Below are 14,879 nucleotides of genomic sequence, written 5' to 3' on the forward strand. Positions count from 1 at the left end.
TGCCATCACTTCTGTGAACAGGTTTTTTTATGTCATCTGCACTCTCTCCTGTTTCTTCAGATTCCAATCAGTCTTATGTTATTCTTCTTTGCATTGTCTAGCAGCTGCTGGATTGCTTTCTCATGGTCCCTTATAATTTTAAAGCAATTTTTCTTTTCCTCCTCACTAATTGCAATCTTATCTTCTATATTTGAAATTCTGTCCTCTCACTGGTTCATTCTGCTGCACAGACTTTCAATTGAGTTTTTAATCTCCTGGAAATCTGTTTGCATCTGTCTTACGGATTCCATTTGTTTCCTATGTTGGGATTCCATCATGTTCCTCAGCTCCTCTATTTTTTTATCTGTGTCTTCTCTAGATTCATTAATCACATCTTGCACTATGGGCACAATCTCTACTGTTATCTGAGAAATTATTTCTGATTTCAGTTTTTCCAGATCCTCTTTTGTTGCCAGTTCAGGGAGTACAGGTGGTTGAGTGTCAGATTGTTCCATCTCATTTTCCTTTGGGGTTGCTGTAGGTGATCTGGAAGTCTGTTTTTGAGGCTTGTTTATGTGTCTTCTCATTTTGATGAGGGGGAGGGTGCTGCTGGTGCTCACGCGGCTCACCTCCTCTGCCCTGGGAGCAGTGGAATGGCGGCCTGGGAGTGGTTGAATGGTGGCCTCATCATGGTTGGTTTTAATTTGCATTTCCTTAAGGATTAGTTATGTTGAGCCTTTTTTTCTTCCATATCCATTGGCCAACATGTGTCTTCTTTTGACAAATGTCTATTCAGGTCCTTTGTTCTTGTTTTTTTTCTTTTGCCTTTGATGGTGCTAAAGATCTAAGTGCTGTAGATGTAACCCAAGGCCTCATATGTGGTAAGTATGTGCTATACCCCTGAGCCTATATCATCAGTCATCCTTGCTTGTTTTTAAATTGGATTTTTTTTGTGTGTGTGTAGTTATTCGGGTTTTTAATACATTTGGGATCTTAACTACTTATCACATGAATGGCTTGCAAACATTTCCTCCCAGTCTATACGTTGTCTCTTCACTTTCTTATTTCCTTTGTTATGCAGAAACTTTTATTTTTATGTAATCCCATTTGTTTATTTTGGGTTTTGTTGTCTCCAGTTTTGGGAGTCCAATCTGAAAAAAAAACACTGCCTAGCTAATGTCATGGGGATTTACCCCTATGTTTTCTTTCTTTTTTTTTTTTTTTGTACCGGGGATTGAACTTAGGTCCTTGCGCTTGCCCCTATGTTTTCTTCTTGTGCTGTCACAATTTTTGCTGTGAGGTTTAAATATGCAATTCATTTTAAGTTGATTTTTTTTTTAATATGGTGTGAGATAAGGGCTCAATTTCATTCTTCTGCATATGGATATCCAGGTTCTCAATGCCATTATTGAAGAGACTGTTCTTTTCCTAATATATATTCTTGGTACATTTATAAAAAAAATCAATAAACCATTCATGTGTGGGTTTCTTTCTCAGTTCCCAGCTCTATTATTTTGGTTGGTGAGTCTTATTTTTATGCTAGTATCATTCTGCTTTAATTACTATCATTTCATAGTATAGATTGAAATCAGGTAGTGTGATGCCTCCAGCTTATTATATTTTGATCAGAATTGCCTTGGTTTTGCATGTCTCTGTGTGTGTGTGTGTGTGTGTGTGTGTGTGTGTGTGTGTGTGTATTTCCAGATGAGTTTCAGAATCTTTTTTTTTTTTGGTTTGAAAAATGAGAAACAAAAAGGAAAAGAGAATAGAAGGGAAAAAATGGAAATAAAGCTTTTGTAAATAAGGAGGGGGAAAAGGGGTTGAAAGTAGGGAATGGGGAAAAAGGAAGAATCAAGATATATTATGTACAAGTACAAATTCCCTATGAGTGTAATTATTATGTATATCAAAAGTATACCAAAAAAATTAATTACAAAAAAGAAAAATGATTCTGAAATTTTGACAGGAATTGCATTGAATCTATAAATCATTGAGTGTACAGACATTTTTACAATATTAATTCTTCCAATCCATGAACACAGGTTATCTTTACATTTATTTATGTATTCTTCAATTTACTTCATTACTGTTTTAGTCTTCAGTACACAAGTTTTTCATCTCAGTTAAATTTATTAAGTGTGCTTTTTCATAAATATTGTGAACAGGATTGTTCTACTGATTTCTTTTTCAGAGTATTTGTTGTTACTATATAGAAATGCTACTGAGTTTCACATGTTGACTTTGTATTTTGTAACTTTATTGCATTTTTTTATTAGTTCTAATAGTTTTTGTGGAATATTAAGGGGTTTCTACATAAATGATCCTGTCTTCAACAAACAGCAACAATTTGGCCTTTCCTTTTCTATTCAGGATGCCTTTTTTTTTTTTTTTTTGGTCAAATTCCCTGGCAAGGGCTTCAATACTATATTGAATGGAAGTGGTGAGAATGGGTGTCCTTGTTTTGTTCAAGATATTAAAGGAAAGATTTCAATTTTTCACCATTGAGTATAATGTTAGCTATGTGCTTATATTACCTTTACTGTGTGTATTAAGGTATATTCTTTCCATACCTCATTTGCTGAGTGTTTTTATCATGAAAAGAAGATGAATTATGTCAGTTTTTTTCTGTATCTAATGATTATCATGTGTTTTATTCTTCACTCTGTTAATGTGATGTATCACATTTACTGATTTGTATATGATGAAGTATCTTTTTATCCTAGAGATAAATCACACATGATCATGGTGAATGATGCTTTCAATATGTGGGTGAATTTATTTTACTAGCAAGAATATTGGCCTGTACTTTTCTTTCACTGTTACGCCCTTACTTGTCTTTAGTATCCAGGGTATGCTGGGCTCAGTAATTGTTGAATAAATAAAGTAACAGACTGAAAAATGGAATAGTATAACTGAAGCACAAAACACCAGGGAAATAAGAAAAGGCATAAAAATATCTTTCTTATAACACCTTATTAAACAATGTCAACAATGTTGTCAATGGGTTAATTTAACAGTAAATAGCAAAGATACCACCAATAGCAGCAGCAATAAATAATCATAAATTCACTAATACTTATTTAATATATACCAGGAACTAGAATTCTTTAAGCACTTCACATATATTAATTATTTTCATCCTCACAACAATCCTGTGTGGTACAGTCTATAAGTATTTCCATTTCATAGATAAAATACCCAAGGATTGAAGCTAGGGATTTGCCCAGGATCAAATGCCTGGTGAGGCAGAGGACCACACCTATTATTCTGGAATCTGTGCTCCTTACTATTATTATTACTTGTTACTGTCTCTCTAAACGATTTAAAATATTTTTTAGGTTTTCTATTTCTTTAATTCCATTGACTCTTCTTTCGGCTTTATAGTCAGAAGAGACTTAGCTTTTAATGCATGCACTATAACTTGTACACTCTCTGACCTTCTCCACATTCTTATCCTTTCTGGAGCTCTGTTTTCTCATCTATAAGGTAAGGAGAATCCAATTTAACAGAGTTGCTGTAACTGACCAGATAAGCTAAAGACTATAAAGTCCCTTGCACAGTGACAATGTATTTATTGAGTCTTTATTTCTATTCCAGTCCAAGTCTTTGTAAGAGCATCAAGGCAACTGCAATAGACTCTTATCTGATCATAGTTAGGCAGGAGAAATGAGGACTGGCTGCTTGGTGCAGAATTGGTAGTACATGTGGTTAGGAAGCAATATCTGTACTGGACCAGGACTGCAGCTGATGTGCACTGGAACAGTAAAGTGAAGGTATGTACTTGAGCAATAAACATAAAAGAAAGCCCTCTACAGACATACCATGTTACATTTTGGAGATAATTATGTGAGAAAAGTCACAGTATGCTCCTTCTAGAAGCTGATAGTTCAGACAGTGATTTGTAACAAGTAGCACACATGAAAATAACTTCAGGGAAAACTACTCTTGCCCATGCCTGACTCTCTGTGGGCCTAGTGTGGGAATCCAGAAAGTATACTAAAATTTCTCCACATAACTCTGCTGTGAATCCACAGCTGAAAAGTAATGTTTTAGAGAAAGTTATAAATCATAACTGATCAAATAAAACATAAATTTAAATTACAATACATTGGGATAAGTACCAGAATAGAGTTCTATAAAATAAATCATAGAAGCATGTAACAAAAGCTTACTTGCTAAATGTCCTCTATGAAACAGACACTGTGTATACTTTATAATGTCCATTTCTGTCTATTCAATATTTAATATTTAATAAAAATGGTTCAGTGCTAGGTGATCCAAGAAGATAAAGGAGAAGCATAGTTTCAACAGGCAGACCAGAATTTAAGCTTGTGAGAACTGGCATACGACCTTGGCTGTTCCAGCATCCATAGTTAAGCTGGCAAGGGTAGGATAATAAGGCTGTAAGTGTAGGCTGTAAGAGTAGGATAGTAAATACAACAAAGCTGAAAGGCTTCATGAACCACCAGAGCTGTCTGTGTTCATTTCTGCTAGTTAGCACAATGGGGCCAGAGAGATTTTCTTAAAACACCATTTTGATCATGTCATCCTCCTCACAAAAACTTGTGATAATATTCTTTTACTCAACAGGAAAATTTTCAAAGGTCCCATTTCCCACCCAACCACACTATTTACTCTAGTCACCTTGATTTCTCAACCCTTCTCCCATGCTACTCTGAGGCTTGCTTATGCTGTTCAGAATGGCAGCATTTCTTCATTCAACAAACATGCCAATGGCCAGCAAGGGGTCCAGTCATAGTTTCTGTCCAATCGTAGTTTCAGTGATGACAAATACATCCTCATCCTACTCTTTCTTCATGTTCCAGCATGAGTTGTAGCTCCTCTATGAAGAAGCAGTGAAAGCAGTGAAAAGTAAGACCCGAGGGTGGTTTCATCCCCACCCCCAACTAATATGCTCATGTTTCATATCAATTGAGCTAAGAGCAGAGAAGAGCTTTTATTTGTATTCTCTACCAGGTCTAACATTATTAGGGGAGGGGGTCACTACCAGCCTCTGAAAAATAATTAATGAATCAATGGCAAATTGGAACAGAGAGAAACTTCAGCACACTGTGACTTCTAATTGTGAAATTACTATCTAGGGGCACATAAGCTGTTGGTTGTATCTCAGGGCAAAGAGAACAAGCAAAGGAGAGAAGCATTTAGCTTGGAAGTAGCAGAGTAATGGACCAACTGCCTGGTTGCAAATGCAGTGCAGAATTCATAGTTGAGCTTTCCTTTAGAATCCAAGGAGTGTGACTTCTAGTCCTCACCATGACATCATTTATAGTAAAGTCTCTCTCCAGGGTGAGGTATGCACAGAGAGGTGACATGTGTTTGACTTTTCTTCAAATTCCCAATGGTAGCTCAGTTTCTCTGGTAAACTTGGAAAACAAACTGATTCTCAGCAGAGGGCATTGTGAGCTTATGGATTTGATCAGGTCTGAGAAAGATCTGCTGAGAACCACACTGAGAAAATCAGACTGCAATGTTTCCCTGCTCCCTTTCTCCTTCCCAATGTTATATCATTTCGGATCATTTGAATTGTATATGGATTTCTATTTAAATCAGTCATTTTCTGGCAGCAAAACTAGAACATTTCCTGTTTTTCCTCTCACTGTAATCAGGATTTGGCTGTCCAAATTAGGACTGCCCTAATTACTCCTCAGCAGGTGCCAATCTGGGGGAGAGCAATAAATGGGAAGAGAGGAAGTAAGGACACTTCACATCTCCAGATTCATACAACAAGAAAACACATTCTCCCTGACCTGAAAAATCTGATACAGTAAATGTGCAACAAGTACCATGGGGTTATGTGTTGTGTGTGAGTGAGTGCACATGCGTGACTGTACTGCTGAATAACAAGCATAAAGATGACTTTCTATTTACTCTCTTACCAGGCTTCACAGAGTTACTTTTCTCACACTAAGAAAAATTCAACATAGGTCTGTAATTCAGCAGCCAAGACAGATCGCTCCTAGAAATTCTCCTGTATGTGGAATAATCTGAGAGTGGATATAATGAAGTGGACAACATTCCAGAGATTTTGTCCACGGGGGATGTCAAAGAGGTTCAGTCCATTGGGGGACAGAATGAAGATATTTTTTGATGACACAAAATGCCAAAAACTAAAAGCAATGGCTGTGTTCTAGAAGAAGTAGTACAAGGGAGACATAGGTTTCCTGTTTTGACAAAATGGTACAATATAAATGACAGAAAAATAACTTAATTCCCATTTTCAGGATAGACCACAGTAAACAAAAATAGTCCTGTTCCTGTCTAAAATCAATCATTTTACTTGTGCATTAGATGCCATCCCTTTCTAGCTAGCCCCACACATAACTTCAGTGATTCTCCCCTTTCTTTCCTATACCACCAATTCTCTCTTTTCCAAATTGCTTTCTTCAAAACCAGACATGCACTAATTTCTCCTATTTAAAAGAACACATCAAACAACAAAAAAATCCTTCATGTAACCTCAGGTCTCCAGGTATTACCTCATATCTCTGTTCCCCTTTGCAGTTAAACTCATGGCAAAAGTTTTTCCTATAATTACAATTTTTCTACTTCCATTTTCTTTTTTTTTAAGTCTACACTAGTCAGGTTTTCATCCCTACTACTCCACAGAAACAGCTCTTATAATAGTCACCAATGACCACCACATTGCTGAATTTATGATTCAGTTTGTTCTCAGTTCAACTGATGATTTAATAGCAGGAGTTGATCACCTTTCTCTATCCCTTTATTTGGTTTCCCGGACACCAAGTTCTGATTTCTATCTTACTTTACTGGTCATTGCTTCTCAGTATCCTTTGTTGGTTTCTCTTCATTTTGGAAACTTCTTGAGTCCATAATCCTCTTCTGTGCCATGTATATATTTAACTCTGTGGAGAACTACATGGTTTTAAATGCCATTTACATGTACTACACATATGTTGACAGCTGGCAAATATGTACCTCTAGGGTGGAGCTCTCTCCTTTTGATATGTATATCCAACTGTCTATTATAGTCTTCTCTATTTCTATGTGGATGTGTCAAAGACATTCCAAATTTAAGTGCTACTTTATTTGCCCCCAAACCTGCACTGTTCTCCATCTTAAATAGCTGGCAACTTCATTTTTTTAACTGAGAAATAAAAAGTCCCAAGAGTCGTTTTGGATCCCTTTTGTTCCCTCTTATACTCCATATCTAAAGTCTGGTAGAGAATTCTCTTGGCTGTCACTTCAAAATACATTCAGCATCCACTCACTTGTCAACATCTCTGCTACTACACAGTGTGAGCTGAGTTCATTTCTCACCTGGACTAACCCAGCAGCCCTTAATTGGTTGCCCTGCTTCCATCCTTGTCTCCCTACAATATATGTTCAACAGTAACATTTTAAAGGGTAAGCAAGATCAAGCTGCTCCTAGGCACATTTCTTTCAATGTCTCCCCATTTCACTCAGAGTAGAAATCAACATCCCTACAGAGGTCCAGCTTTCTGTTTCCTCAAGGCCATCCTCTGGTACTCACTTTACTCCAACCGTGTTGGCAGTCCCGCTGTTAAAATGTCCCACAGAAAGCTGTCTTACGGTCACAGCCTGCTGCTGGGCACTCCTTTCCCTAGTTATCCTGTCTAAATCTTTCAATTTCTTCTAGCCTTTCCTCAAACCTCAACTCTAAAGGGCCTCCTTGGGGTACCCAAATGAAAATTACAATCTCCTTCTCCTATATTCCTAAGGTATCTGCCTTCATTTTTTCTCCACAGTACTTATTATCTTTTATCTTTTTGGGGGGATACTGAAATAACTGAAAGCATGGAATCACAGAACCACTGCTGATAATCTTGGAGGTATACTAACATGTAAGGAAAAATGCCTAAGAGCATATTCTTGAGTTTCATAAAACAAAGGGAAGGTAAATTAGAGAAAAAGGTACATTTAGAATAATGGGCAAAATTCTGAACTCAGTATTACTAATAGTTCATCAACAGTTAGGAAGTGGTAGTCACCAGGAACTAGGAAGATTTCACAAAGAACAAGTTACATGAAAAGATCTTTTCAGCAATGACCAGTCTGCTTTGTGGGTGCAATGGTGCTATGGTTTGAATTAGAAGTACAGGTAATGACTCCCACTGCAAAGGTCTACATGTTAGAGGTGCGGTCCCTACAGTAGCACCATTAAGAAGTGCAGCCTTATGGACAGTCCTTATGGGCAGTCACTGAGAATGTTGACTAGTGCATAGGGGTTCCCAAAGACTTCAGATTGAGAGGAAATAAAACCACGAGAAAAGATCATCCATGATGCATAAAGTGCCACAACATAGGAAATTTAAAAATTTCTGTGAAAATAAGAAAACCAATAGTATAAAAATGGTCATCAGTGGAGTTTAGATTTTAGAATCAACTTTACCTTATTATAGTCAGGCAATGTAACATCTCCACTATAATTAATACTCATCAACACTGTGGTTTGTGAGAATTATTGGGTCTACATAATCATATATATATAAAAAGAGAGCATGCCCTGCTTTTTAAAAAAAAAGCTTTAAAAGTTAATGAATGTTCACTATAACATACCCATAACTTTAAAATGTAATGCTATTAAAAAAGTAATTATTTAAAAACAGTTTTATTGTTTAAGTCTTAAAATATTTTTATTAAGTTTTAATATTTAAAATGTTATTCAACTCTCATTCTGGTGAGACATTGGTACAATTACTTTAGAATTTGATTTTTTGAAGCTGAAAATACAACTATTGTCCAGAAAGTCCAACATTAGACAACCATTCTAGGTTAGTGGTTTTCACAATTATTGAGTATCCCTTGAAATTAAAGAGAAAAAAAAAATTAAAGAGAAAAGCCTATATTCTCCTTCTCACACTTTTATGTTGATATTGTTGCAAAAGATATGATATTCATTACAATAATAAAATAATAAACCATAATAAATATTGACACTTGAAAATCACTATTTTAAGTGTATCCAGTGTCCAGGCACAGAAATACTGTTATGATCTCACCTGTATACAAATCCACAAAAATAGAGAGTAAATGGTAGTTACCAAGGGCAAAGGTGGGGGTGGAATGAGATGAGGATACATTGGTCAAAGGGTAAAACATTTTAGTTAAACATGAGAAACATGTTTTTGAGATCTATTGCATAGTCTGGCTATTATGGTTAACACTAATACATATTCTTAAACTGCTAAGAAATTATAAATGCTCACATCATACACATGAAAAAGATATGTGAGGTGACAGGCTAATTAGCTTGATTTAATAATTCAATAATGTATTTGTACACAAAAACATTATTATACTCTACAAATGTGTACAATTATTATTTGTCAACTAAAAACTTAAAAATCCATCCAATGAATTCTTAATACCACAGGGATTTTATAGTCTCAATTATGTATTTAAAATGTACATGAAAAGGCTCTTTAACAGTTAGATTTTTTGATTTTCAATTTGAATTATTATTTCTATTTCATTTCCTCATTGAATTTTATCCTGATTGAATATATTTTTTGCTTAAAAGTATTTGATTATTCCATTGTAAATTTTCTACAAATATTTGCATGAATTCAAATCTAAAAAATATACTTTAGTTTTCTGTTACCCTAAGAGTAAGTTCTTCAATTACTATTAAGATTACTTAATACATAATTGATTATAAGTTATTAGTTATAATGATTTTAATCTAAATGTAATATTTGGTGAATAATCACTGAATACAAGAAGTAAAATATTTTTGCAAGTCCATTGCAATGATACGGTTGAGTTTCTTTTCTTTAGTTGGTCAATGTAACTGTGGATAAGTAGTACTCACTGCTGCAATGAGGGAGGGAGCTGAGGGATCAATTTATACTGTATTATTCTTTGGGGGGGGTATTGGGGACTGAAATCAAGACCTTGCACTTGCGAGGCAGGCACCAGAACCACTAAGCTAAATCCCTGACCCTATACTGTACTATTCTTTTGGATTAATTTTTCCTAAAGATTGTTTCCTGGTGCACTTATAATGACTCATTATTTATTATCCAATGTCTAAATTTTCAAGTTTATCCTTTAAGATCCTTTGGTGGTTGGTCTTACTCTGCCTATTCAACATTATTATCTCCTACTACCTTCTACTAAGGACCCTGTTCTAATCAAACTTTCTTTTCTTTGTCCCCTCCAAATATTTGGTAACTCCCTTAGTGCTTCCTCTCCTTCCTATGGCACATTTATTTATGGTCTCCACCTCCATAGATATCATCTGTCCAGTAGGTATCTTATCTTCTGCAAAATCTTTCTTGGCTGCAGCTACCCTTTCTCTGTCTTTCTCATATTTTCTTCTTTTTGCCCTTAATAGCCTGTATAATACAGGTAGTACCTGATTATGTACTGTTCTGTACCTTTCTAACCTTAATTATATATCACATATAATTTAGTATTTTACTATACATTTTTTTCTTCTGTAATTTTCACATCTTGTCAACCAGACCATAATTTGTTCCTATTATTAGCTTTCTATGAGAAATGCTATGATCTTTTCTACAAGCCCGGAGGGATTTCTGAACCAAGTGAAAAGGAATTAGAGGTATAACTAATGGTTTTCAAGTTCCTCACATTTTTTCATCCACTGATGCTGAAAACAGGCATAACTGTCCTTCTGTGACAACAAGCATGCTAGAGATCAAACATCAGGAGGAATGTATTTGTAAGAATGAAAAGAAATTCTTTATAGGTTATTAAGAGTTTAAAATTGCTCTACTTAAAAGATCTTTTCATCCACAAGATGGACTATTCAAGATCTGGAATTTTCTTGAAGAACACAAATCTTACAATTCTAGGTTTTCATAAAATCAAGACTGACTCCTCAGCTGAGCCACTCAATAGCAGACTGAAATGTCTCTGTCTCTTCATACCTTTTATTTCCTCTACTGGTAGGACTATTCAAGAATTTAACAGACTATTTTTGTGGTGCATGTTCTCAATGGGCCCTTTGATAAATTCAGGAATAAGTCTTTTCAATAATGGTGGAAGGCAATGAAGGCATTATCAATAGTCAGAACCACCACCAGATTCTAACATGACTTTGCTTAACTACTAACAAGGCTCTACCTGTAGGCTACAGAGCAGGTGTCCTTGTACTCTTGGAGCTTCACGCACACCATGTTGAGGAACTGATCGGAATATGCACTCAAGTCATGCATCAGGTTCATGAGGTCTTGCACTGTCTTCTCCACAATGATTGTGCTCTGGAAACACATAAAAAGAGAGGACACTGAAGCTCATGAGATTTCTGTATGCAAATAATGAGTAGCACAAATTAAAGGATATCATAATTTAAGACACTTGAGCTTTCCAGAAGGACATAATATTTTAAAATAGGGACTAAAATTAACAAGAAAATAAGTATCTTACATAGTGCTGATTTTCCAAAGATCCAAGAAGGTGTTTTCCCTGGAATTATCCAGGATAGGGATTTTCAAATTCCGATTTATTTCATGGAATTTTTGGCATCTATTTGTGTTTGTGTGTGTGTGTGTGTGTGTGTGTGTGTGTTTAAAGAAAATGAATATCCAGTGGGAGCCTGATTATCACCCCCAGGGTTCTACTTGAGGGTGGAACTTATGATACACAACACAAAGAAAAGTTTCAGAACTATCAATCTATTAAGAACAACTAACATTTTTGTTGAATCTTACAGCTTTTAGAATGTTTTTTCCAATATACAGCATATGTTATCTCACTTAAGAAGCTCATAATTATCATGATTACCATGAACATTTATAGGGTTCTTATAAGTGCAAGGTATAATGCTAGGCACTCTGATTTAGCTCACTGAATCATGTCGACATTCCTACCTATCAGGCAGACACGACAATCACCTCTACTTACAAATGAGTAATGAGACTCAGAGACATGAAACACAAAAAACAAGAGCTCCAGGTTTTATTTTTTTCGCCTTACCATTCTGCCACAGGGGCAGGCCTTAGTTCTTCTGCCCATAGCCCATTTTCTCACAAGGTCTTAGTATTTCATATTTGTGTTAGTCAACTTTCTGACACAGTAATAAATAACTGATCAACTTACACAGACAGTTTTTTGGGGGTTTTTTGGATCTCAGTTTGGAGGTTTCAGTCCATCATTTACTGGCCCTGATACTCTGGGCATGAGGTGATGCAGTACATCCTGGCAGAAGTACATGGTAGAGCAAAACTCATAGCCAGACACAGAAGAGAGGAAGAAGAGGCTGAGTTTTCACAGTTTTCTTCAAGGGTATGCCCTCAATAGCCAGAAACCTCCTACCAGACCCCCACCTCTTAAGGACTCTACAGTCTCCCAATAGCACCACCCTGGAGAACAAGTCTTTAACATATGGGCAGTTGGGAGAACTTTACAAATTCAAACTATAGCAATATTATTGTCACCATTGTGTAAGCAAGGTCAAACAGACTCAGACATATTTTAAAACTGAATTAAAGAACTACCTAAGCAAAAAATAATAAGCCCATCTTAAGCCTTGAGACAGATAGTACTGTGCAACAAATCAGTGTTATATCTGAAAAGAGGCACATTCAATAAACTCGATATCTTTGATTAAGAAAAGACTGAGGCATTTAAACCTTTAGTTCATTCCTCTTTCAAAAGTAACAGAATTACAATGGAATAAATATTAATCACATGCTTGGCAGTCTGGAATCCTTTGGTAATAAGTGTGTTGGATGTTTATTTATACAAAATTACATAGGAGACTTAGTCATAAAAATAAACATTAAAAATACTTTTCTAGTCTGACAGTAACTTACTAAGGAATCAGAGGTTATTTTTATTATATTTAAAGACAGACCATGGGGTACAAGATTTTGGGTAATATTTTCTAAAAATAAAAATATCTGTCAACACAATAGAGGATTAATTTGAATAGTGATTTATATTTGAATGCTTGTTCAAGATTATTTGGTTGTAGAGGCATTTGGTTTTTTTCCCCCTTCCCTTCTCTTTCTATCCCTAGAAAAATAATTAGATGAAGAGAAGGAGCAGTTATATTCTGTAAGGCAAACCTCATAGAAAACCAAATTACAGTCTCGATAGAATCCCAAGTTCAACTTCCTTTTCTGTATTGATTTTAAGATTAAAGCACTGCAGCTTCACCCTGATCCATAATCCCATTCCTCTGTATTTGTGTGTGAGTGACAGGAATTGATTCTGCCCGGCTACATGTCCCATACTAAGAATTTAAAATCCCCTTCCTGATTCAGAAACAGGATATTCTACAGCAAGTGGACAGCAATTAATAAAGGACAGCCATCCTAACAAAGCCTGTTTAAACCCTAAAACATTGCAGGGAAGATGAGCATGGAGAGATTACTCCAATTATTAGGAAAAGGGGCCTGATTCCATTCCCAATTACACTCTTGATATCATCTCTGAGGTAGTTTGGGAGCCCCTTTCTTTTCTTATGACTCAATTTAGCCCTCTAATAACCAAGGATAATTTGATTGCTTCTTTATTGGCCCACATGATGCATGTATTCAATTTGTGCATTGGCACTTTGACACCAGCTGAATTACTGTGCCACTGTTCTGGAGTCATCACAGGTGTGTTTGGCCTTTCTGACCAGATTATTAACTTCTCAAGAGGGATCAGCATTCTCCTTTTCTTTTTATCCATCTCTCATCTTTCCCTTTCTCCACTTGTTTGTAATTTCTTGGGATCTTCAAGAAAATACCACTAATAAAAGAATGCTCATATGCAAAAATAAACCTCTCTTAATGTCTTGCACATGAAGGGTGTGAGGCACATATCTCTGCATTAGGAAATCTCTGTGAGTGAAGTAGGTTTCCTCTGTATTTGTTGCAGTGCTCTCAGGTACCAACAATGCACTGATGGCATTTGGAAGGGAAAAGGTGACTGAAAACACTGGTGCATATCCCCTAGAGATTACGGATTTGAGGGCAAACAGGAAGTATCAGCAAGGAATGAGTAGAATGGCATAGTTTAATTCTAAAGGCTATGTCCAATATGGTACCTATGCAATGCTATATGATTATATACAATTTTCCAGTTATTTGGTTGGTTTACCTTGTCACTGTAGCACTCTGGATAATCAATCACTACATTGTCTTTAAGAAAAATGACACTGCAGCTTGGAAAATGATGGCAATTTTTATATGAAAAGAAGTTCTCATTTTTCAAGAATTTATAACAATTTGTAAATCAGTGGCTCTAGCATATAAATGTTGAAAATATTAAATTTCAAACAAGGTCAATCTTATTTTACTTATTTGATCTGTTTGGGATCTCAAAAGGTTTCCTGACTCATTATTAATTTTTAGATTTGCTAATGCTGAATATAAGGAATTCATAAGAAGTAAAACCCTGATTTTATTCATCATGATTTCTATTAAACACATTAAAAATGAGTGATATTTATTTAGAACCAATTCAACTGAAATTTCTGACAATTTATTAGCAGGTAATAAAATCTGGGTATAACAAAAAATAAAGGGAAAAATGCCAGGACAGTTGATGCAATAAAAAATTGCTATTAAAAATAAACAACTAAAGTTTATTACAGGGATACAATAGCCATATCGAGCAGAAAATGGGTATATAAAAACCAGCTCATTAGTTCTGCACTTGCCTAGCATGCACAAGGCCCTAGGTTAGATCTCCAGCACTGCAAAAATAAACATGAAAATAAGATGGATAAAAGTCTGGCATGAGTAAGTAACCACTTGAGCTAAAGCCAACTCACAAATAAAAATATTAGGAATAAAGATGACAGGACCTTTGACACCTTGTCCATTATTTGCCAGAATGGAGCTCTGCAGCGTGATACTAATAATATTAATTGGAAAATTGGCTCCAAGCTCAAATAATAGTGAGTTAAAGAAAACAAAAGTGGTTCCTTTATTGGAAGA

At 35.6% G+C, this 14,879-nt stretch overlaps 1 protein-coding gene across 8 annotated transcripts in view; it reads right to left on the reverse strand.

Annotated features, from left to right (window-relative positions):
* Exoc4 (exocyst complex component 4) overlaps positions 1–14,879 on the reverse strand; it is an 816,538-nt gene that overhangs the window by 176,292 nt on the left and 625,367 nt on the right. For all 8 annotated transcript variants that reach the window (XM_021237603.2, XM_004856313.4, XM_087204413.1 and 5 more), the window contains one exon: positions 11,071–11,207. In XM_021237603.2, coding sequence (XP_021093262.2) covers positions 11,071–11,207 — 137 coding nt within the window. The remainder of the gene's footprint in view (positions 1–11,070; positions 11,208–14,879) is intronic.

Source organism: Heterocephalus glaber, unplaced genomic scaffold, assembly GCF_053883595.1.
Source record: "Heterocephalus glaber isolate CG9 unplaced genomic scaffold, H.glaber_assembly_v1.0 deba00000546, whole genome shotgun sequence".
In the NCBI taxonomy this organism is placed as follows: Eukaryota; Metazoa; Chordata; class Mammalia; order Rodentia; family Bathyergidae; genus Heterocephalus; species Heterocephalus glaber.